The sequence below is a fragment of the Tympanuchus pallidicinctus genome, unplaced genomic scaffold (assembly GCF_026119805.1).
Source record: "Tympanuchus pallidicinctus isolate F22 unplaced genomic scaffold, pur_lepc_1.0 scaffold1, whole genome shotgun sequence".
In the NCBI taxonomy this organism is placed as follows: Eukaryota; Metazoa; Chordata; class Aves; order Galliformes; family Phasianidae; genus Tympanuchus; species Tympanuchus pallidicinctus.
Genome location: NW_026294618.1, coordinates 7,150,748 through 7,172,413, shown reverse-complemented (window position 1 = coordinate 7,172,413; position 21,666 = coordinate 7,150,748). Strand labels below are relative to the sequence as shown.

Here is a 21,666-nt window from a genome sequence, read left to right as displayed (position 1 = left end):
GGCAAAAATGCTTAGTCCAGGAATTATGTGGTTGATGTGTGGGGGAGGGGAGGGTGAAGATGCTGGATGTGCCAGTACGTCTTGCCTCAGCAGCTCGCAAACTGCAGTGAGAAGCCCCGCTACTCAGAGCTGGGATCAGAGTTCTGCCTGTGTGAGACGTGGACCTGACTGCACTTGGATGTTTCTTCAAGCACTTGTCATTAATCTCAAGGTTGAGGTTGTGTTTAAATCCTCTGAAGAAGGGAATTGATGTAGCCAGCACCCTGCTGCTAAGCGATGTGTCTTGCCTGGAGGCTGTTCCATAGCTCGCACTGCCCATTTGGTCTTCGCTGGATGCTGGTTAGGATGGCAATACTGAATGATGCTTCCAGCTCGAAAGGAAACTAAGATTTCTTTTGTCTTCTCTGCAGGGTAACAACATTTTTTCTATGAGTTAACTTTATTATCCTCCTTCTCACCGCTCCCACATTAGCTTTCAAAAGAGAAAAACAAAGCTGTGTCATGGTAGAATTGCCTGGTAATGGGAACTGTAAGGTAGATGAGTTCTCCTCTCCACCCATGAGCAAGTTCTTGAATAAGGTTTTACTGCAGGACAGCTCGTTCGGTTTCTCTTGCTTACCGGTCTGTCCATTTCCCTTAGGTTTTCTATCTATTACAGTACATCCCTCTCTTAACACAACAGTTTTCTTTCTGTCGCCCAGCCCCGTGACTTGTATTGGGTGGATATTGCTGCGTATATCCTTAACAGCTACTTTGGCCATGGGCTGGACTCAAAACTACGCCTGTGATCCTTCCCAGTGCAGTATAGGAATATACCCCAGTCAGAGATCTACCCCATTGTGGTTTAACTTGTACATGTGTGCCTCATGCACATAGAGAGTACCTGTTTCATACAGAGTTTAGTAATACAAACTACTAAATGAGACCATAAACACTGTGGTGCAGAAGCCACTGAGCTTTTTAGAGCACCAGACATGTTCAGGTTTAAAACCCAACCAGGTCACCAGTCATTACTTGTTAGAGTGAGGCATAGCTAACAACTTTAAAAGGAATTCCCTCATTAAATTGAAGTTGCTTTTGTCCATGACAGGCTATAAAACCTGAATCTGTGGGAGGGAGTGTTTGCTACTACGCATGTGTGTGTGTGTGTTAGTCTTTTTATTTTCAGTGGGGAGAGAAAATAGAGTGTGTTGCATATTGGATACATTATCTTAGTATTAAGCTGCCATTCCCAATCTCTTTTGGATAATTGGAACAGAGAATCGCTACTTCTTATCCATCACTTTAAATGAAGGCCTTAGTAAAATAATTTTGGTTGCTGGGAACCATAAATAAGATCCCTCTATCCAGATTAGTTCTTTTTTGCTCATGAAACTGCTTGAATAGGTCTTAGCACTCTGAGCTGTAACAGGATATATGTCAGGAGTTTTACAAGCCTTTGGGGAAATTGCTCAGATGTGTTTATAAAGACCTCCCAGGAAGTGTTTTGTGTCGTTGAGACTGGGGAGGACTTAATCAGCCTTTTGGTTGTTGTTGGGTTGGTTTTTAAATTCAGCTGATTCACTCTGCAACGCTGGTAGGAGCGCGGTAGGTTTTACATTTCCATTGACGTAAAGGTCTCAGTAAAAGTTTAGGTCTTACTTCATCAAAGGAGACAGCTTCTGTAAAGATTTGGACTCACTGGCAGATGTAGCTGTGACTATGCCTACTGACCAACTAATGTTAACCATGTAGACTGATACAGAATAGACTGGATCACAAATTCCCAATCTTTAGCACCAGCTGATTGCTGTGAACTTGTGAACTTTCTTGTGGATGTTGTGTAAAGCCCTGTGAATCTGAACGCTTTTAATGTTTTAATTTAATAAGGTTCAGTGGACCAGATGTACACCAATTACTGTTGCCTATGGGCCATAGTTTATGACTGTTAGAGCTAAAAAAAAAATTTCAGCAACCTGGCAACTTGTCTTTGTTAGTCTCAAGTTACTCTGAAATTGTTCCACCTTGCTCCGTTTTGCCTGCACATCTGTACTGCAGTTAATATCCTTGAAACTGGGAGACTGCTACTGCCAAGGTGGCTTTTTTGTTGTTGTTTGTTATGCATAAAGCTTGATATATGGAATTCCAGTTTTGTTTCAGAGAGTCCAGCTAATCCTAGCTTCATATTGTTCTTGTATGTCTTCGAAGGATGTAACATTGCCTCTGTAAAGTTTAAGCCAGAGGTGAGCAGAAGGATGAGTTCTGCACTATGGCAAACACCCCATCAGGAGAGCAGGGCTTTGCACCACATGCTTCCTTCCTTTGAAACTCACCAACAAGTCTGTGGAGCCATTGCATGCGGTGAATCTGCCTAGCAGATAACAGAGTGCATATGGTGTGCTGGGGCTCCCCAAGCTTTGGGAAATGCAGATCTCTGGATTGCACCTCTCTGGGCTAATTCAACTCAGCCCTGAAGGCTTCTTCATCTCTAGATGACAATAATCACACTGTCCTTGCCAAATGTCACGGAAGAATATCCTGTCTGGGACTCTCCTAATGTCCCTTCATACCAAGCTCAACTTCATGGGGATCATGGTAGTAATTCATCTCTGTTGGACGGGAACAGAAGATGTGTGGTGAAAGACTTATTATCCATCATAAAACTTTTCAATTATTGCCTGAGTTGCAGTCATTTACCTTCTGTGCCGTAATCTCTCAAATGGAAGATGTAGAACATGGCTGGAACAACAGATCATAAGTGTTGCTGTATTTACTGGGTTTGGCTCTAAGCTACTCATCAGCTTTTGTATTTATGTTGACTGCAGAAGTCTGAATTGGCTGATTTGTGGAGAATAATAAATACTCAGATGAAATCCTTCTGATGAGGGTTTCAGTACACTTGGAAAATTTGTGCACCAATTCAGCGTTCTGTACTGTTTGTCATTTTTAAACGTGGGATGTTTTACTCCATGCAGAACAGCATCACAACGATTTTAATGCAGGATGTCCTTTTCAGTAGAGAAGAGTCTTTTGAATTATTTTGAAATGCTACTGTAATGCTTAGTGGTTGATTAGTAACTTAAAGGGGCTGACCTCAGGTAAATTAATTATGTTTTCAAGTGGATAGGAAAAATCTGCTTTCATAAGAGCATGAAATTTTTATTTACATTTGTTCAGCCAATTGGTTGCATTTGGCTGTATGTGTGTCCCCTTCATTAGTCACCTTGTACAACGTTAATGGCAGATCTCAAGGAGAACTCTTGTCTGGGATGTCAGCAGAGAGGATCTTACTTAGGGAGAGCTGTGTGGTGACAAAAAAAGTTGCCTTAAAGTGGGGCAAGATAAAGGAATGAGGTCAAAATGTGAATTTTAGAAAACGAAGCAAGAAAATTGTGCTTTTTAAAGTCACCTGTACCAAGAGAGCCTACAGGAAAGCAGGAGAGGGGCTTTTTATAAGGACAGGTAGTGACAGGATGAGGGGAAATGGGTAGATTAGAGTGGATATTAGGGAGAAATTCTTAATGTGAGGATGGTGAGACACTGAACATCTTGCCCAGAGAGGCTGTGGATGCCCCTCCATGGAAGCATTCCAGGCTAGGCTGGATGGGGCTGTGAGCAACCTGGGCTGGAGGGAGGTGTCCCTGCCTACAGCAGGGGTTGGAACTACCTGAGCTTAAAGGTCCCTTCCAACACAAACTGTTCTATGGTTTTATGATAGAATTGGAAGAACAGAGCACGACCACAAGAAATTCTACTTCTAATTGCTGTTTTAGTTGAATGTCAAGTGGAAAAGTGTTGAAAAACTTTAAACGTAAGCTAGCTCAGTTCTTCAAAACTCTGCTGTAGAAATGTGTCATTGTTACTGCTGCAGTTCAAAGTGGCAGGCATGAGGTGAAATACAGGCTTTCACTGAAAATTTGTGTTTGTTCTTAATGGTCATTTCAAACAAAAGAGTGAAAGAAATCCTCAAATTTGGATTCAGGGTACTTTACTCGTGACAAAGAGCACAGATGGAATATGTTAGGGCTGCACAGAAATGCTGATAATTCATTTAGTAATCTTTGTAGTCCACCTTGAAGTTCAGGCTACGAAATAGTGCTGCCATTGACTAGCCAGGCTTCGCCAGACCTTTCAGAAACCTTCTTGTCTATTCATGTAAATAGACATTTGGCAGTATTTTAAAATGTATGCCCAGTAGATTTTGTAATGCATTTCTTTTTTTTTTTTTTTTTTTCATGTGTTTCTTGTTTAATTCAAACAAGCATCTGACATGAAAGCTAAAGATAAAAGTGTAACATAGTACAATTAGTTTCTGTGAAGTCTGCAGATCACTAATGGAACACATCTCTTCCCCCAGCACGACTGGCATAATACAGGCCATTTTTTGGTCATTTGTGTTGTACATTAAAAGCATCAAATAGAGTGCTGTCATGTGTCTGAGCGCATGGACATAAAGTTCCTCTGTTTGATGATGCTGGAAATTGTTTCTCTTTCCAAATATGCAAATTAGTAATTGCTGCAATTGGATCAGAGAGATGTAGCACTTGTAAAGTAACCTTTTATGTATTAAGAAAAATAATGAAGAAATTAGATCAGAGACCAGATATGTATGTATATGAAAGAAAGAAATGTGGTAAGCTGTGCTTCTATTTCTACCTTTGTTATTCTCTAAACTGTTCTTTGTTAATGTGCGTTGTGATTTCTTACCAACTGATGCCTAACGCTTTTTGAGCCAATACAAACCAGTTCAGGAGTACAGTTTAAAAACTATGTGCTGTGTTTGTGGTTGTAAGTCCAAGGGGCCTCTAAAAAGCAGGATTTGTAAGCATGTTTAGTGAAAATATCCATAAACGATTCTGGATTATTTAAGGTCTTATTTGATACTGACAGTGTTTTAAAGCAGTATGAGTTTGTAACAGAAGTTACACAAGATTCTGCACACCTTACAATACCAAGAATGTATGACAGACCCACTTATAAGGCCCAGTTCCTGTAACAAAGAAGCGCAGCACATAAATACTGCATGTGGAATCTGGCATACATGGGGCATGGTTGGAGTTCTGAATTCCCCTGCCCTTCGTTGGTTCATAAAAATGTCCATTTCTCAATATTGCACTTACTGTTTCAAAGCTTTTCTTTAGACAAATAACAGTGGTTTGGCAGAGAATGGAGGTGGTGTTTTTTCTTTTTTTCTTTGTTCTATTGCAGAGCGCTTTAGCCCCCGTTAAACAGTTCAGCTGCATCCACAGCGATGCTGCCAACTGTACTGGTAAAGCATGAAGAGCACCAGCAGTATTATTTCCTCCTCTGTCAAAGACTTTGTACTATGCAAAAACTAAAGATATTCAGATTGAGCTTTTTCTAGGGACAATTTATAAACAGAAAGCATTTCAAATTGAGATTTATTTCTTCCCCTCCTGCCCTTTCGTTGCCACTGAATACAACACCATGAATCTTAAAGCTCTTGCTTCTCTGTTTTTGCCTTTGCTGATTGTCATTTTTACTTCAACTGCAGAAGTTCTAGGCTTGAAAAGTTAAGAATAGAATAGAAAAAGGCTGGGGGCAGAAGGAAACGTGAATCTAAAACCTGGATATCATCATCATTGGCACCAATGGAGTAGGAAAAAAAAAAATGGAGATGTTAAAAAAGAAAAAGATGGAAAATGGATGCATCTTACAAAAGAAAAGAAAGAAGAAGTATTCATTTGGGCACAATAATAAAATTCTCATTTCAGGATTCCTTAGGAAAAAAGATATTAAGAACCACATTTCCCACGACCATCTGCATTTAACAAAATACAGCATTTCTATGGGGATATATTTCTATCATGGCCTTTGGCAGCAAAGACAGCAGCATAGCAAAGCCTCTGTCTGCCGTCAAGATCAGCATCCAGGCCTCCTGACTGCCATCGCCCAGGGAGAACAAATCTCAGGTGGCAACAGGAATGAGTGATAAAAGGTGATGGAGGCACCTGGATGAAGGAGAGAGAGTTGGAGCGGGGGCAGAAGGGAGGAGCTGGGATTTAAAGGAGCGAGGAATGACAGATGAACTTGGGAAAGGCGTTGTAGTATTTTGCAGAGGGCAGAAATGGGTCTGTTAATGAATTTTTTTCATGGAGTGATTGAGGTACTGATGATGGGGAGAAAAAAGTCAGTGGTGTTGACAGAGATTTCATTGGTATAGCATGACCCAGGGTGTTTATGGAGCCTCTGTAGCTCCGTCTCAGAGCTAAATTACTTCCCAGATGTAAGGCAAACAAGCGATCACTCAGACTAGTCTCCTATTCTTTATGGCTTCATGGCCTCAATACTCATTCAGGAATAGGCAGCTGGTTCCGCTTTCTTGGTTTAGAAGTTCCGACACCAGTAAAAACAAACAAAAAAACTTTTAATCTTCTGGCAATGAAATACACTGCCAAGTTAAATAAATGAGACCTGTTAGAGCCCCCTCGTTTTCTACAGACTTTTTCTCAGCAAAGGCATGATTGTTTGAGAAGAACTCCTGAAACCACAGGAGTTCTGGCTGAGCATTTCAATCCACGTGATCGTTTCTTTATCTACAAATCTCTTTCAGATCACATCTCCCTTGATGATTAGTCAGCCCCAGTCCTTCCCCTACTTTACAGTTATTTTAACATCTCTGAAGAACTGCCAGCACAGCCACTTTAGCAGCCAATGGCTGTTATGCTGCTTTTTTTTTTTTTTTTTATTGACATTCAATTTTAGGGGTTGACAGACAGTAAATACTAAGACTTCTCTTTACTGTTCTACAGTAATTTGTCCTACAGTTGTAAACAAGTCGCTCTTTTCCTGCCTTCTGCTAAGCAAAACTCACCATTTTTGAAAGAGACTGAGCAAACAGAAGATTGTCCCATTTTGTGTTAGCTATGGCTGTCTGAATGGATATTAGCATAAATCTTTTTTATTTATTTTCAAGGCCAAAGAAACCCTTACTTCTAAAAATGGTAGTTTTTGTAATTTTTTTTTTTTAATGGTGGCTCAGTTGAATTTCCAGAAATAATTTTGACAAATACATTCTTTTATCCATACAGACATGCCATGTAAGCCTAGAGTAAAATGATATTTATAGACTTAAAAATATCCTCTTGGACTGTAACAAACAAACAAGCTAGTAGATATTCAGAATGGTAATTATTCCAAATATTCTTACCATTTTTATTCTCTATTTTCTTTCTCTCTTTGGTAGACACCTTGCATTTCCAAGACTGAAAATCAGCCTCAAGGACTTGCAACTAGCGTTAGGTGGGGACAGACACCCATCAATCAGTCTACACCTTGGGACACTGATGAGCCACCATCTAAACAGATGAGGGAGAATGAAAACCCAGGTATGTTTGTAATCTTATTTGTAATTCTACAAGGGAAAATCATTCAAAGCAAATTCAATGCACTATCTCCATTTACCTCTGTAAATTAGACTTCATTGTGAGCCCTTTCTGTATTCTTCAGCAGGGTTTTTCTCTCATTGTAAAGACCCCTCAAGTTTCTTCTATGCTGAGACTAATATAAACGTATTAAGATGCCTGCAAGTTCATTAAAGTGTTTTTTTTCCCCCTCCTTCTCTGCCTTCACTGGAGGAAAAGGCACTCTGTAATACTTTAAGACCTCTTTTATGTCCAGAACTACCTGAAATGATTTCCAGCTTCCAGACATATATCATACATTGTGCTACTTTGCCAGACGCCTAATTACAATCTCTTTGTAGTGGCTGGAGCACCATTATTATACACACAGAGTGTTTGTCAGGGAGCCACGAAAGCACGGTGGGGAAAGAGGTTAATTTTCTTGGAAGCATGTGCTTAAGCTGCATAAAGCGCAAAACACATAAAACCGTAAACACGCTGCATGTCACCTGATGAGTATTTTAACAATTGCACTCACATCACTGTAGCAATTTTATGCACTTACTGGGTTGGAATAGCTCCAGGTATTGAGCCACTTTAGATACTGTGAAGGATAAGAGCGTGGCTCGGTGGTGACTTGTGCAAACGCGGTGGTACAGCGGGAGGCCCGGGGTGGTTTTGTACCTGTCCCCCGGTGCCAGCCCACCGCCATTGCCCACCTTCCTTCGTGCCACAGGTGCAGCTCCCTGGGTCACCACGGTGGCAGCCGGCAGCCAGCCCGCCCTCATCACACACTCCTACGGGATGACGCAGCCGCCCACCTTCAGCCCGGCCGCGAACGTCCAGGCCCCCGTCATCGGCGTCACGCCTTCCCTCCCTCCGCACGTCACTCCCCAGCTCCCACTGATGCCGGCCCACTACCAGCTCCAGCCGCAGCCCTCCCAGCCCCTCAGCAACATGGTGGTCAACCTCCAGAGCCAGCCCTTGTACACCAACAGCCAGCCCCTCAGCATGTCCTCCATGAGCGGCGTGGGGCCGGTAGCCCACCCGAGCCCCGGGGTGGTGGGAAACGGCCACCTGGCCTGCCCCATGCTGCCGCCGCCGCCTCCAGCTCTGCCCTCCGCCGCTTTGCCCAGCAACGCACCCGCCACCAATGGGCAGGTGGCCGCCCCAATGCCCCCCAACGCAGCGGCGGGGCCGGACAACACGAACGGGGTGCAGATGCTGCGGACAATCGGCGTGGGGAAGTACGAGTTCACGGACCCCTGGCACCCCAAAGGTAAGGTGGGCCGAGTTGGCCCTGCGGGGCGCGAGGGCACGGAGGGAGGCGGGCTCAGGATAGCAGCCGCATAGACCTCCCCGCTGCTCTCCTCGGGCCTGCTGGCCCAGCTCTGGCGTCTGTCCCATGGCTTTTCTTTAATGCATAGCTTTGATGAATTAATGACGACGAAAAGCGGTGCTTTAGAAAGGCGAGGACGAACTGCGGGTGTCTTTTGTAGGCAAAAACAGCTTTCAAGGTCCATCACATAAGCTGGTGCTCCCAGTCTCGAGGCACATTAGGCAACCGTCGTCCCTCTCCTTTAAAAGTGCCTGTGTTTACGTCAGACCGCTGTCCTCTTGGCCTCAATTGTGTGTTAGACACGTCGCTGGGCTTCTTCAGCCATTGCCTTCTTCCTCCCTCCAATAAGAGCCCAAACCAAGTGCAGGCAAACCTCTTGACTGACACTGAGCAACCCAAAGCGTACAGCATAAGGGTAAAACTCATCATTACCAGCTTCATCGGGCTCAAATGCTACAAAAAAAAACGTGAATTGTCATGAGCATTCTTGAAAGGTTGACCTTTTCAGATAAGTGCTTTCTAAATGAGGCACGTTGTTGGGTCACGGTGGAGTGTTATTTCCGAGTGTCTTACCCTAGACACTTTAAAAATTACTCTCTGTGCACTCAGTTTCTAATTTCGTTTGTGGAGTTTGCCCTGCCCGCCCCCCCTTCCTCCCCCCCAAAAAAATCATGACTGTGTCACATGTGACAGTAAAGTAAAATGTAGCTTACGAAAATATAAATGCAGGCCTATCACCAAAATCAATTAAATTGATTTCCAAAAAGCCACCCCAAAGGCTTCATTAAGTCTGTGATATTTTATGTATACATTTGTATTCAGACCCAATCCGTGGGTAAATTATTTACTTGCCACAAGCTATTAAGTTCTGTTGTGTAGCTCTGTATTAAAGACAAGGAATCTCTATTAAAAATGATTACTCCAATAACTCTTCCTGCTCATTACTTAAATTATACTTTGGTATGTGCAAACCCATACCGAATGTCTCTTGAAAAGGAGCTAAGGTTAAAAACTCGGAGTACTTTTCTCAAGTGAAATATTTGGACCGCTTGTGAGGTTGTAAGGTGGTAAGTTTGAGCCCCAAACACCTGCAAGGTGATGATCTTCTGAATTTTTCTTCTCTTTAAGATCTAGATGGGCTTTAAGTGGTGCAAGTGCAGGCAGGTAATCAAAAAATCACTAACAGCTGCTTTTTAAGAGTTTTGCTAATTCTTTCCCTTTAAAAGAAATCAAAATCCACAAAAGCAATTTGTCAGCTTAGGTTTATAAGTTTCAGACCTTTGATTTTGTAGAAGGAGAAAGGGCAGAGATTTATACTCCAGCCCCAGTAGAATGAGCTGCTGGATGTCTCTTTTCTCCATGGAAGCTATTTGTCTTCTGAAGGCATCATCTCCGCTTTTCTTAGCCACCTATCCCAATTTATTGCACTAGGTACTCGGATACATGATCAAATTAGCACAATTTAAAGGATTACTTGGTGTCATCAGAGACGTGCAAATATACAATACAGGGAAAAACACATAAGCTTAAACCACTTTCACTGTGGTAATTTGATCACGTATCTAGAGCCCTAGTGACGCTAACCTAGTGAGACAAATGAGCGTGTCAGTGACTGCACACTTGAGGTGAGGAACAGTCTTAAATGCCTTGCATACTTTGGGCCAGTAGCATTAGCTGCTATTTACGCTTCCTACATCAATTAACCTTCAGCGTATCTCTGGCTAGCAGGTGAAGTAAACTTCAGTTCAGAGTCTGAGTAAAAAGGTTGTAAAATATTGAATCAGTCTTTTAATATTTGATTTGCAAAGTCTTAATCAGCATTCTTGCTTAAAGTGCTGTAAACCGTAGTCTGGTCTAATTGTCCAAATACTTGGGAAATGGAGCTTTGCTTGACAGTGTAAGAGGCAGCAGTCAGCCAACGAGGTGTCATTAAGGTGAGGAAGAGTTGTAAGAATATGTTGGGCACATCAGACCTAGCCCTGGTCTTATGTTTGGAAACTTCTGCGCCTAGGAGAAGCTCATAAGAATATTGAAGCAAGCTATATTTCTAAGCCATGACAAGTGCTGACTTATTAGCCATGCTTTAGCTTATAAATTGCAGGCTAGACAGCTGTTTTCCCAGGGATTTATGACCATCATCTTTTGAGTTATTCCTGGTAGAAGTTAAAAAACAAACATAAAGTAATGAGCACATATAAATAAAAGTCTCATAAACAGGACTTAGTTTAAAAAGTAAAAGTCATCTCCTCCTAAGTCGTGAAAGGCCTTGATTCCAAACCTATAATTATTCTTGTCAAAGCTAATGTCAGAGAAGATACAAGTTAGACTTAGTTTCTTCTTGAATGGTCTTAGGATATGGAGATAATCAGGAAAGGGAAGACACCTAGGTGTCTAACTACAGCTTGAAACCCTGCTAGTGTCAGATTTTTAGTATAAACTCTATAGATTTAAAGGTGACTCAATTTTCTTTTGTTGTTGTTGTTGTTGTTGTTGTTTAAATTTCTGCCTTAGGGATTTCAGTCGCTAAAGCTCCACTGATTTCACAGCCTTACATGATAGACAGCTTTCTCTCCAGGAAGAAATGGATACTATAAGAAATGGATACTATAAGTGCTGAGCTGTTCAAATATACAAGTTCAAACTAATTCTCTGCTAGTTTCATTTAAATATTCTCTGTATTTCTTGGGGAGTCTTGGCCACTGATGTACTATGAGCCACTGCTAATGGCCCTGAGGTCTTTCTCATTATCCTGAGATACTCTGTATTATTTTTTAACTTGACAGTCCAGTTTTGAATAATTACCCAACTATCCCTTAAGTGAAAGAGCAGCACTTTCTGGTTCATATGATAGGATTCCTTGTATTTTTAGACTTTGTCTGGGAACTGATATAAAATTTTGTGTATTATTTCCCAGCATTGTGTTTGTTGGGGCCATATTATGCTGTATTCAATCAGAATGAAGTTTCTTATTTGGTTGCTTCCAAATAAAAGTAAATTAATAAGTTGCCAAAAGTTAAAGGCATGGCCAGTATGGTGTCTTATTTGCAATAGGTCAAGAGATCTCACTTACGTGACTGAGAGTCATTTCTGTAACTCTGCAAATAGGGTATTTTGATACCAATAACCATGATATAGGACAGATTTGCCATTCTCTTCACTGTGTCAGAGCTAATTCTCACCTAATTCCATTGAAAGTACTTGCAAGAAAATATTTGCACGAATTAGAGTATCTTCTTCATCTGGATGGGTGATATTCTACAATGAGATTCTTTATTGCCTCTATAATATGTTGAATATGAATGTTTAGCTACACAGTCCATTTATTTAGTGGATTTATATAACAGACACATTATTGGAGATATAAATAATGTTTCAAAGTAATTATTGCTTTTAACGGTGTGTAGAGCTGCCTCATGAAATGCATGGGATCTCTTACTATACGCATTTAAGAGTGATTTTGAGATGTCTCAGCCTTGGATTGTAATTGCCTCTTTGAAGATATTCCTTTGTGAAGATACTTAGTGAAGATCCACTGTAGTTAACATAGCCAAAATTTTATGTGCTTTCTTTAGAAAACAGAGTTGTAAAGAATATTCAAACATAATATTTTTTCAAACTTAAGGCTGCATGATGTGCCAGCACTAGTTGTCACTTGCACAAGATGCCTGTAGGGCAAAGTGAGAAAAGCTCTGTCCATTCAGCTTCCAACACAAGGTACCCCATGTCATGGTGAAGTAACAAAGAGCAGCATCTATCTGCCTGCCAGTCCAGTTGAGTCAACATGGGGGAAAATTAATGTGTGATAAAGGGCTAGAAGAGATTGGTTCTTCTGCAGAAACGAGTAGCTGAGATTTAGTCCTTGACTTTTTCATGAGGCAGTATGATTCTTTATTTCCAAGACTTGTAGTAAATCCAAACCTCACCCCCTAGTGGATAGCCCAGCTGTATGTAAGATATAAATGGTCTAGCTTGAACTCTAAGATCTATTATATGTTCAAAAAGATACTTTCTTCATAAATTCAGTATACCTTGAAGCATGAGAGAAAACAAAAACAAAAGGAAAAGGAAAAGGAAAAAAGGAGAACAGGATTTTATTGCAGTACATCCTCCTGCAGTGTAAAATTAGCCATGGGCATTGAGAGTTTTAATTTGTGGGTAACACTGATATTTGTTTCCATAATATTTTTTCTTCTATAATTTTTTTTATTTTCAGTCCTTAACTGGTGGGAAACAAAATCAGATTCTAATTAGCGTTCATACTGTAATGACTGTAGAAACATAACGGTATCAAAAATAAAACTGGAATGTTAATTCTTGTAACACTAATTTCTTAACACTTCCTTTTCAAGCATCACTAAATATCATGAACTAAATGATAACAAAACTACAAACGAATACTGTTGCATCATGACTTATTGATTGCACTTTTCACACTTGACTTTATTGCTTTGGAATTCTCATTAGTCTTCAGACAATATTTGCTTTCCTTAACAGTGGATAGTAACAATGCAGACGACAACGATTTGTCAATAACCATCAACTATTTTTTCACAAAAGGTTGAATTTTCAAAAAGAACTTCAGCTTGTCCAGCAGTTCTGTGGGTGTACATAGCAGAGTAGCATTTGGAATTCTAATAACATTAATTAGAGAATGCGTTGTGATAAATACTTTAGAAAGTCTGGTTTCAGTTCTTGGCTTTGCAGTAGAACACACAGTCTGTGTAACCTTAGGAAAATCTGCCCTACTTTTTGTATCCATATATATAGATAGATAAATAGGTAGCTTAGATACAGTTAAATACATAAAACTACGTGACCTACTCCAAAATTAATGTCTCCTATTTTGTTATGTTGGCCCACAACATCAGAGGCAGATATTGGTAGGATGACACTAGAGGTTGAACCTTCCCACCAATATTCTATTCAGTGGAACAGCAGCAGAGGAGCAGACTGACAAAATGGCGTCTGAGATGGAAGTGCATATGAGGCGTAACTGTGGAATTGAATTCCTCCATGCAGAAAAAATGCCACCTGTTGATGTTCATTGACACTTGCTGCATGTTTATGGAGACCAAACATGGATTTTAACACAGTGAGGTGATGGGTGGTGCATTAGTGCTGTTTGTGCTCTTTGTCTCTGTTACAGTTTCTGTGGAAATATACAGGAGGCATTACTTTCAGAACAGCGTACATCTGTGCACAGGTATATATGTATACATATATATATACGTGTCGTTGTGGGCAAAAAAAGTCTATGATAGAAATAATAGTGCATTTTATGTCTTATTTCTTGCAGATCAGTTAGGTTATCATGGAAGTCTGTCATCGTGGTGCTTCTAGCTGGGTTTTCTTCAGGGCAGTCTCAATTTTCTGGGGTAGACTGAAGATTACCAAGATACAAATCATTACTGATCATTTGTAGGCTCAATTTGCTGTGAATGATTGTTCATTCAGAATCACAGAATCACACAGTCATAGCAGGGCAGAGGTGGAAGGGCTTCTGGGTGCATCTGGTCTCTCTCCTCAAAGTCACCCAGAGCAGGGTGCCCAGCACCACGACCAGACAGCTTTTGGAGATCACCAGCAAGGAGACCCCACAGCCTCTCTAAGCAACCTGTACCAGTGCTCTGTGACCTACACAGCACGGAAGTGTTTCCTAGCGTTCAGGGGAACATCTTGTGTCTTCTATGCACCCTCCCTTCAGGTATTTACTTGCATTGTTTAGGTCACCCATGAGCCATCTCCTCTCTAGGCTTCTCTCTCTTAGCACTTCATAGAATCATAGAACAGCATAGGTTTGAAGAAACCCTTAAGATCATCAGGATGCAATTCCCCTGCCATGGGTACAGTTGCCATGCATCAGCTCAGGCCGCCCAGGGCCCCATCCAACCTGCCCTTGAACACTTCCAGGGATGGGGCATCCACATCTCTGGGCAGCAGTGCCAGCACCTCACCACCCTCTAAGTAAAGAATTTCTTCATAACATCTAACCTAAATCTCCCCTCTTTTCCTTTAAAGCCATTCCCCCTTGTCACTATCTATCCATGTAAAAAGTCAGTCTCCCTCCCACTTGTAAGCTCCCCTCGAGTACTGGAGTGCTACAGTGAGGTCTCCCCAAAGCCTTCTCTTCTCCAGACTAAACTAAGGAGAGATGTTTCAGGCCCTGTGATCATTTTCATGGCCCTTCGTAAGACACTCTCTGGTAGTCCATATCTCTCTTGTACTGGGGAGCTCTGAACTGGACACAGTACTGGTGGTCTCACCAGTGCTGAGCAGGAAGGAAGGATCAATTCTTTTTACACACTGGCCTTGAATACTTGACCTAATGCAACCCAGGATATAGTTAGCCTTCTTTGTGACAAGGGCATATTGCTGGCTCATGTTTTAGTGTTCATCTGCAATAAAACTAGACAAACTACTTGAACAGGTCCTCTAAATTCAGATTTTTTTTCAAGATTAATTACAATTTCCCAACATCAGAAAAAGAATTGCAAAGTTGGTGAGGGTATCTAAACCATCAGCTGAGTGAAGCTGAAATGCATTCCACCTTTTTGTGTTTCAGATGGAGTATTTTCAGTAAGTTTTGCCCTGTCTTTTAATGCCACTGCTGGTCAGGTCATTACAGACAGCGATTTAGTGCACTGAAGAACCAAAGAGGATTTGTAATAGTCCTAGAACATTACCTTGCTAAATGCACAGCATAAAGGTCACTGAATTCTCTTTTGATTGACAGTTCTCAGTATGTGAGTGACATGAGACTTCCATGATTCAGCTGGAGCAGGAGCCTCTCACCACTACCAATTTGTTACAAGGGTTATTATTATTAAAAATAAAAAAAAAAGTATAGGGTTGCTAAAATGCATTTAAACTGTCTGAAAGTGCTCTTAACATTCATCTGTTACATTATGCTTATTTTGATACTTTTTATTTTTAAATAAACACTAAATTTGCAACTTCTGTTCATCTATTCTTGAAAGAAGAGAGCTATTGTGGTTTTATTCTGTTAAGTAATTCTGTGTCATCAGTTGCAGAAACCTTTAGGTAATTAGACAATAATACATTTGAAGACATCTTGAAACTCTGCATACAGTTTCTTTGCACCAGAATTCTAATACATGGTTTGCTTAAAATGTGCTTTCTTAACAAATACAGTTTTGTCCCTGACAGTGACCACTAAATGCATTCCAAGTAGGTCTGAGAGGAAGCATAGCTGAGTTCTGTTGAATTACTGTTTCTCTCCCTTGCACAACATTATACTCACAAAGTGCATTTTCTCAAGGACCAGTAGGTGTCAAAATCTAGGCTTTTTTTTAGGCACCATTTTAGTGCAGAATACATGAGCAGAAATTTTTTATGAGTACTAACCGAACAGTTAATGAACCAAAATAATCCGTGATATAATTAAAGTGTTCCCCTTCTCTCATTCCCCATCCATCCATCCATCCATCTATCCATCCATCCATCCATCCACTCAAATCCTGTTCCAAAAGCACTTGCTGAGAGCTGGAACTGCATTTGGATGTTCTGAAAGTTATTCCCTGTACAACCTTCCAAAACATTTGTGGAGTTTCTGTTCTCTCTTGGTAACCTCTTATGTTCATTTTCTGATTTCTCTGGCCTCATCTTCTCTTGATCCTCTATGATGTTCAACTCCTGACACACATTTGGATGCAACTCTCATCTCTTCTTTCAGACTCACATCCCCTTTTCCTTTCATGTTGTCCTCATATACCTGGAGCCATGTCAGAGCCACATTTCCTGAATATTCACTTTTCTCCACAAGTCTGGCCTTTCTTCAAGCTTCCCGTTAAGATTTCCTCCTTCTCACAGTAGATATTTCTACTTCTTTTGCTGTCATTAATTAAACATTGGAAAGTCAAGTTACAACTACCACAGAAAATCAGCAGAGGTGATGGGTTCTATGCTCCATCCAAACAGAAGAAGCTGGGTCCACCAGGAGCCAGACTGTGCATTTGTGTATACGCTTATATGTTCTTCATATGGGCTATGCTGTGGGCTCCACAGCTCTCAAGACAAGTGAATTTATTAAATTGCAGATAGATTTTGGTTTCTCTACACGAAAAGCATTTTCTTCGTAATTGGCTGTCCTCAGCAGAGCAGCAGCTGAACTCTGGATGAAGGATCATTTCTGTCTTGTTGCATTCTAAATAAAAATCATCCTGTCTCATGTTAGGTTAAGAAAAAGTCTGAGTAGATTTGCAACTGCAAACACTTCCAAATAGCAACCTTTCTTACCCTTCTGTGGCTTGAGATTGCAGATGAGATGCTCTGCTATCCCAGGCTGCCCACCAGCCTGGACTTGAATGCCTCCAGAGATGGGGCATCCACAAATATATGTATATATATATAAATATATATATATATATACCTATTTATTCACACAGTTAAGTCTAATGCATTTGGCTAGACAAGGTACAGGATGCGTAGTTAAGGTATTCTTTTCAAAAGGAGCTCAAATGGAAATTGGAGGGTTTGCCTAGCACAGATCTGCTTGGTGACACTGCAACATCAAAAAAGGAGAACATAGGATTAAAGAGAACATTAAGCTTTTTTTGTGATTCCTCTGATGTTTCAGAGGAAAACAAAATATGGTTTTGTCCATCAGTCTGCACTGTGAAGTATTTGGGTGATGACAGGGAAGATGGTGTGAAAGCACAAGATCGTCTAGAATAGAAGTCTGAAGTGAATCATGGGCTGACACTCCTGTTGATTTTGGCTGATTTGTAGCAAATCCAAATCCAATATCAAGCCCAGTTTCTCTGCATGACCTTTTGCTCATGAGTAAAGAGCTGAATGTTTCTCTTCATTCCCAAGCTGAGGGTACTCTTAAAACAAGGATCATTTGGAACAAAACACCACCATCCTGTGGAAAACAGAAGGAGGAGCAGTGCCACTAGCCTCCTCTTGTCTGTAACCTAGGAAATAGGAAATTCTACTGTTTTCCTTTTCCTGCATGCTGTGCAGACTTTGTTACAGATGTGAATTTTCTAGATGGCTGAATTTTCTGGGGTTTAGATGTTTTTCTGCTAGATATACTCCCATCATGGCCAAACTGCTTTATGCTGTTTTACGAGTAGTGCACTTCTTCGAAGGTTTTTTATACTTCTGTAGAAGTTAGAGCTCTGAGTTGGAAACAACATTGAGCATTCGCATAGAAAAGCACATTGCAGGAGCATTTCAGAGCTTGAGCTGAGTGGAGAGCAGGCACCTCCAGCATGAATCACTTTAGTGATTGTAGTTTCGGACACATGCAGGTATTTATCCATCGACATATAGCACTGAAGATAAGCAACACCAAGAATATTCTTTCATTTGCATAAAGCTAGCTCATGTTCCTTCAGCTCCAGAATAATACAGTTCTACAAGTATTCTGCTTGCTAGAATGTTAAAGCAAATTTGACATCCTGTCCAAGGATCAGCTATTCAAGGACAGACAAATCTACTCGTAACAAGAAATGGCGTACATTGCAAGAACAATCTGATAATGCCTTACACCAGCAAGATTTTCTTCTCTGAGAACTTAAATCAGTTCCACAGCCCTTCCCTGGAAGTGCCACTAACACCTTTGGATAAGCCATCGCTATTTCACTTTTTTTTTTCCTGTCAAAACTGCCGCATAGGCAAATTGTGCAAGTGAGTCTAGGTGTTATCTGTCAGAGGTGCTTTAATTTACTTGCAATGTGATAAAGTTTTGCTGAGAACACCACTTGGCTTTAAGCGTGAACTTAATCAAGAATTTTACCAAAGCCAAGAAGTCATTTTAGCATATATTTTTTGCCCAGATTCTTGGATGATGCAGTGATAAATTTGATATTTCAGTAAGATTGGGTATTTTCTGAGACTGAATCTTCTTTTTTCTACTTTTTGTTAAGCAAAGAAGAACTGGAAATCTAGAAAATTGTTTGAGGAAAGTAAAGGCATTAGTTACTATTTATGCAACACAAATCCATGTAAGTGTCTGAAAATAGCATCAAAATATATTTAGAAGACATATTCTAAAGACCAAAATATGTTTTAATAGTTGAGAAACGGAGCCTATTTGAAAAACAAAATCTTACCAGTTTAATAAGTTAGTGACATGGGTTGGTTCCTATCATGGCGAACTCGCTGACAGTGACGTTGGATTTTTAAGATGGCTGTATGTGGCAATGAGATGGAGCCATCATTAGGGCAGAGCTGCGACCACACTTTGTGTTTAGGACAGAAAAGTGGCAGACAAGTTGCATGCAAATGAAATGAGAGGTAGTTTTAAGATATAAATCATAATTACCCGGTCTGGATCTAGATTATAATTACATAGTCTGGAATTATGCCAAGACACTGAAATTAATATTTTAAGTATGGAGGGATGACAAATGAGATGGCGTTTGGTGAGGTTCATAGCTGTCTATCAGCCATGAACTCAGAACTAAAAGAGTTCAAGGAAACCTACCTCACAAGGGAAACTGAAAAGACTTATTTAAAATCTTAAATACACAACAGAATTTGGAATAAATAAAAAAAAAAAGACCACAGTAATAAAGAAAATACACGATGATACCATTAAATGTTACTGTGTGGATAGAAAATGAGGAAGAAGCATTGTTTATATTCAAAAACTGAAGTATTATTTTAAAGAGCACTAACTGTCAATCAAGTCTATTAGGTGAGATTTCTTCCCTAACTTCCTTGAATTTAGAAAGTAAGAGTGTTACTCATTCACTTAACCATGGACAGTTAGAGCCATATTTATCTTAAGCCTGTAGTACTCCTCTAGTTCTGGCAGGGCACAGCTTTTCCACGGGTGCTGGCTGGTTTTTGGCATTATGGCTGTCTCACAACATGTTGGACAGCACTCAAGGCCAGTTTGTCAGCTACTGAACCCTACTCCCATGGCTGCTCAGCTCTGGTGACTGCATTGACCTGGTTTCCACGTATGTAGAAGCTTTTACACCTCACAAACCTGATTGTGCATGAATTTAAGTATCAAAACCTGAGCCCGTCCTCAGTTTCAGCAAAAGGATCAAGAGCCTCAGAAGACAGATACATCAGGGTGAACGCTGCTTCACTGTCAGAAGTACAACATCACTAAGTACTCATGTGTGTTACTGCTTTTGTTTTAAGTAGGCATTGTGACACACTGGTTTAAAAGTTTTCTAAAATTAATACCTTTGCATTTCATTAATACTAGAACATGTTGATCTAGGTGAGCTAAGCGAACAGTCTAGTGTCCTTGTGGGATCAAGTTGACTTTCCTCATCTACCCATGGAAATCCACTTCTGGAGATTACCTGCCATTGTTTTTTGTTAGCATAGCTAAAGCTAAGTTGGGTACATATTGCCAACAGCTTTGATTTAGTTCATTGAAATGCTACTTAAACTGTTATCTCCCATAATTTCTCATGCCATCTTACACTGTTCAATATACAACAGCATACGGAGAGGCTTAAGAAGTGAGAAGGCTACATATCTCATTCAGGAGACATCACTTGCAGTAGTGCAGTGTCCCGCAAGATATTTGAGCTTGGTTTCTCAGTGACGACTCAGAAAAAAGAATGCCATGTAACTGCTTCCACCAGCTCTTGGTCTTTTCTCAAAGGTTTCCTCACTAATCCCCAGCTCATCACGGTCATCATCAGCCTGTGTAATGCACTCATCACATGCTCATTTTCAGCTTTTGATTTGGCCAGGCTGTCAGCTGGGGAAGGCTTTCTCTGGCAGAAGTCTCCAGGTACATGAACAAGTGAGCTTTAAGTGTTACTAATAAAAAATCCTTTAATCCACTTTAACAATGATAAATTGGAACTGAGAACTTCTCTTTACTTTACAGATACATTCAGTTCAGAATTTCACTTAAGTCACGAAATCATCTTACAGGCAAGAGAGAAGAAGTCTTAAACATCCTGATGTGGACAATGGGAATTAAAGGCCAAATGCTCAATGACTCTTACTGAGTATCTGAAGCACCTTCTGATGACTGAAACGTCTGCTGACATGGCTAATTAATATCAAATTCACTGGTCATTGCCATTATTTTTATTCTTAATTCACTCTGGCAGTTCCCTTTAATTTTAATTATGCTCTCATCATAGCCTGTGCATGATGAAAGGAAATAGCTGAACTGGGCCACATTGATTTCATCTGAGCAAAGATCTGGCTAAAATGTGCCTCTTTGAATTGAGATATATTGGCAGCATTGTTTTGGTGGTAAGTACATTGCACCTGAAATCTGTATTATCATCCACCTACTAGCATCCATTTTATGTTTGCTCTTATGCTGAGAAGCATAGCATGATCAGATGCAAAGAAAATTAAAACTTCTTGCTTAAAAGCATGGGTTTTTCACCCCACCCTCAGTGGTTTATGCCTCTTGTGATCCCCACAGATCTCTGTTTCAAATAGTGGCACTCAGATGTTTCCCACAGTGCAGCTCATTGCACTGTTCTTCTGCACAAACGTTCAGCCAGCAGAGAGGACCTTGAAGGGCTGCTCACCCTGCTTGAACCCTCACCTTATGTTCCCACCATCCCACCATCTTATGTCACCTCATCTTACACAACCTGATCAGGAGGTAACACATGTTCTTGTACCTCCTTTCCAAGCACCCATCCGTCATTTGCAAGCAAATGTGGGCTCATTGTTTCATGTCTAATTTTGAAAATTTAGCCCCAGCTGCTTTTTTTTTTTTCTTTTTGTGCATCAATATACTAACATCTGGCTTGTACTGGCTTGGCAGACAGTCTGTATCATTAAGTAGAACTAAGCTGCACATTGATATGGACAAAGATGATCCTGCACCAATTTCCAAAAGGACAGTAGGGCTATTGGCAAATTAGATAGTTGGAGAAATTCTCCATCTCTCTCCTTTTTCTTGATGTATCAGGGAATAAAATTGAGGGGAAAGCAGAAAACAAACTAATGTGAATGTAATTCCCAAATTTCAATCTTCTGTATATTATGGGTCATTACCCGTTAATTTGCTAA

At 40.5% G+C, this 21,666-nt stretch overlaps 1 protein-coding gene across 6 annotated transcripts in view; it reads left to right on the top strand.

The window, feature by feature from the left end:
* KLHL29 (kelch like family member 29) overlaps positions 1-21,666 on the top strand; it is a 398,705-nt gene that overhangs the window by 252,095 nt on the left and 124,944 nt on the right. For all 6 annotated transcript variants that reach the window (XM_052688213.1, XM_052688195.1, XM_052688205.1 and 3 more), the window contains 2 exons: positions 7,187-7,328; positions 8,080-8,622. In XM_052688213.1, the coding sequence (XP_052544173.1) occupies positions 7,187-7,328; positions 8,080-8,622 (685 nt within the window). The remainder of the gene's footprint in view (positions 1-7,186; positions 7,329-8,079; positions 8,623-21,666) is intronic.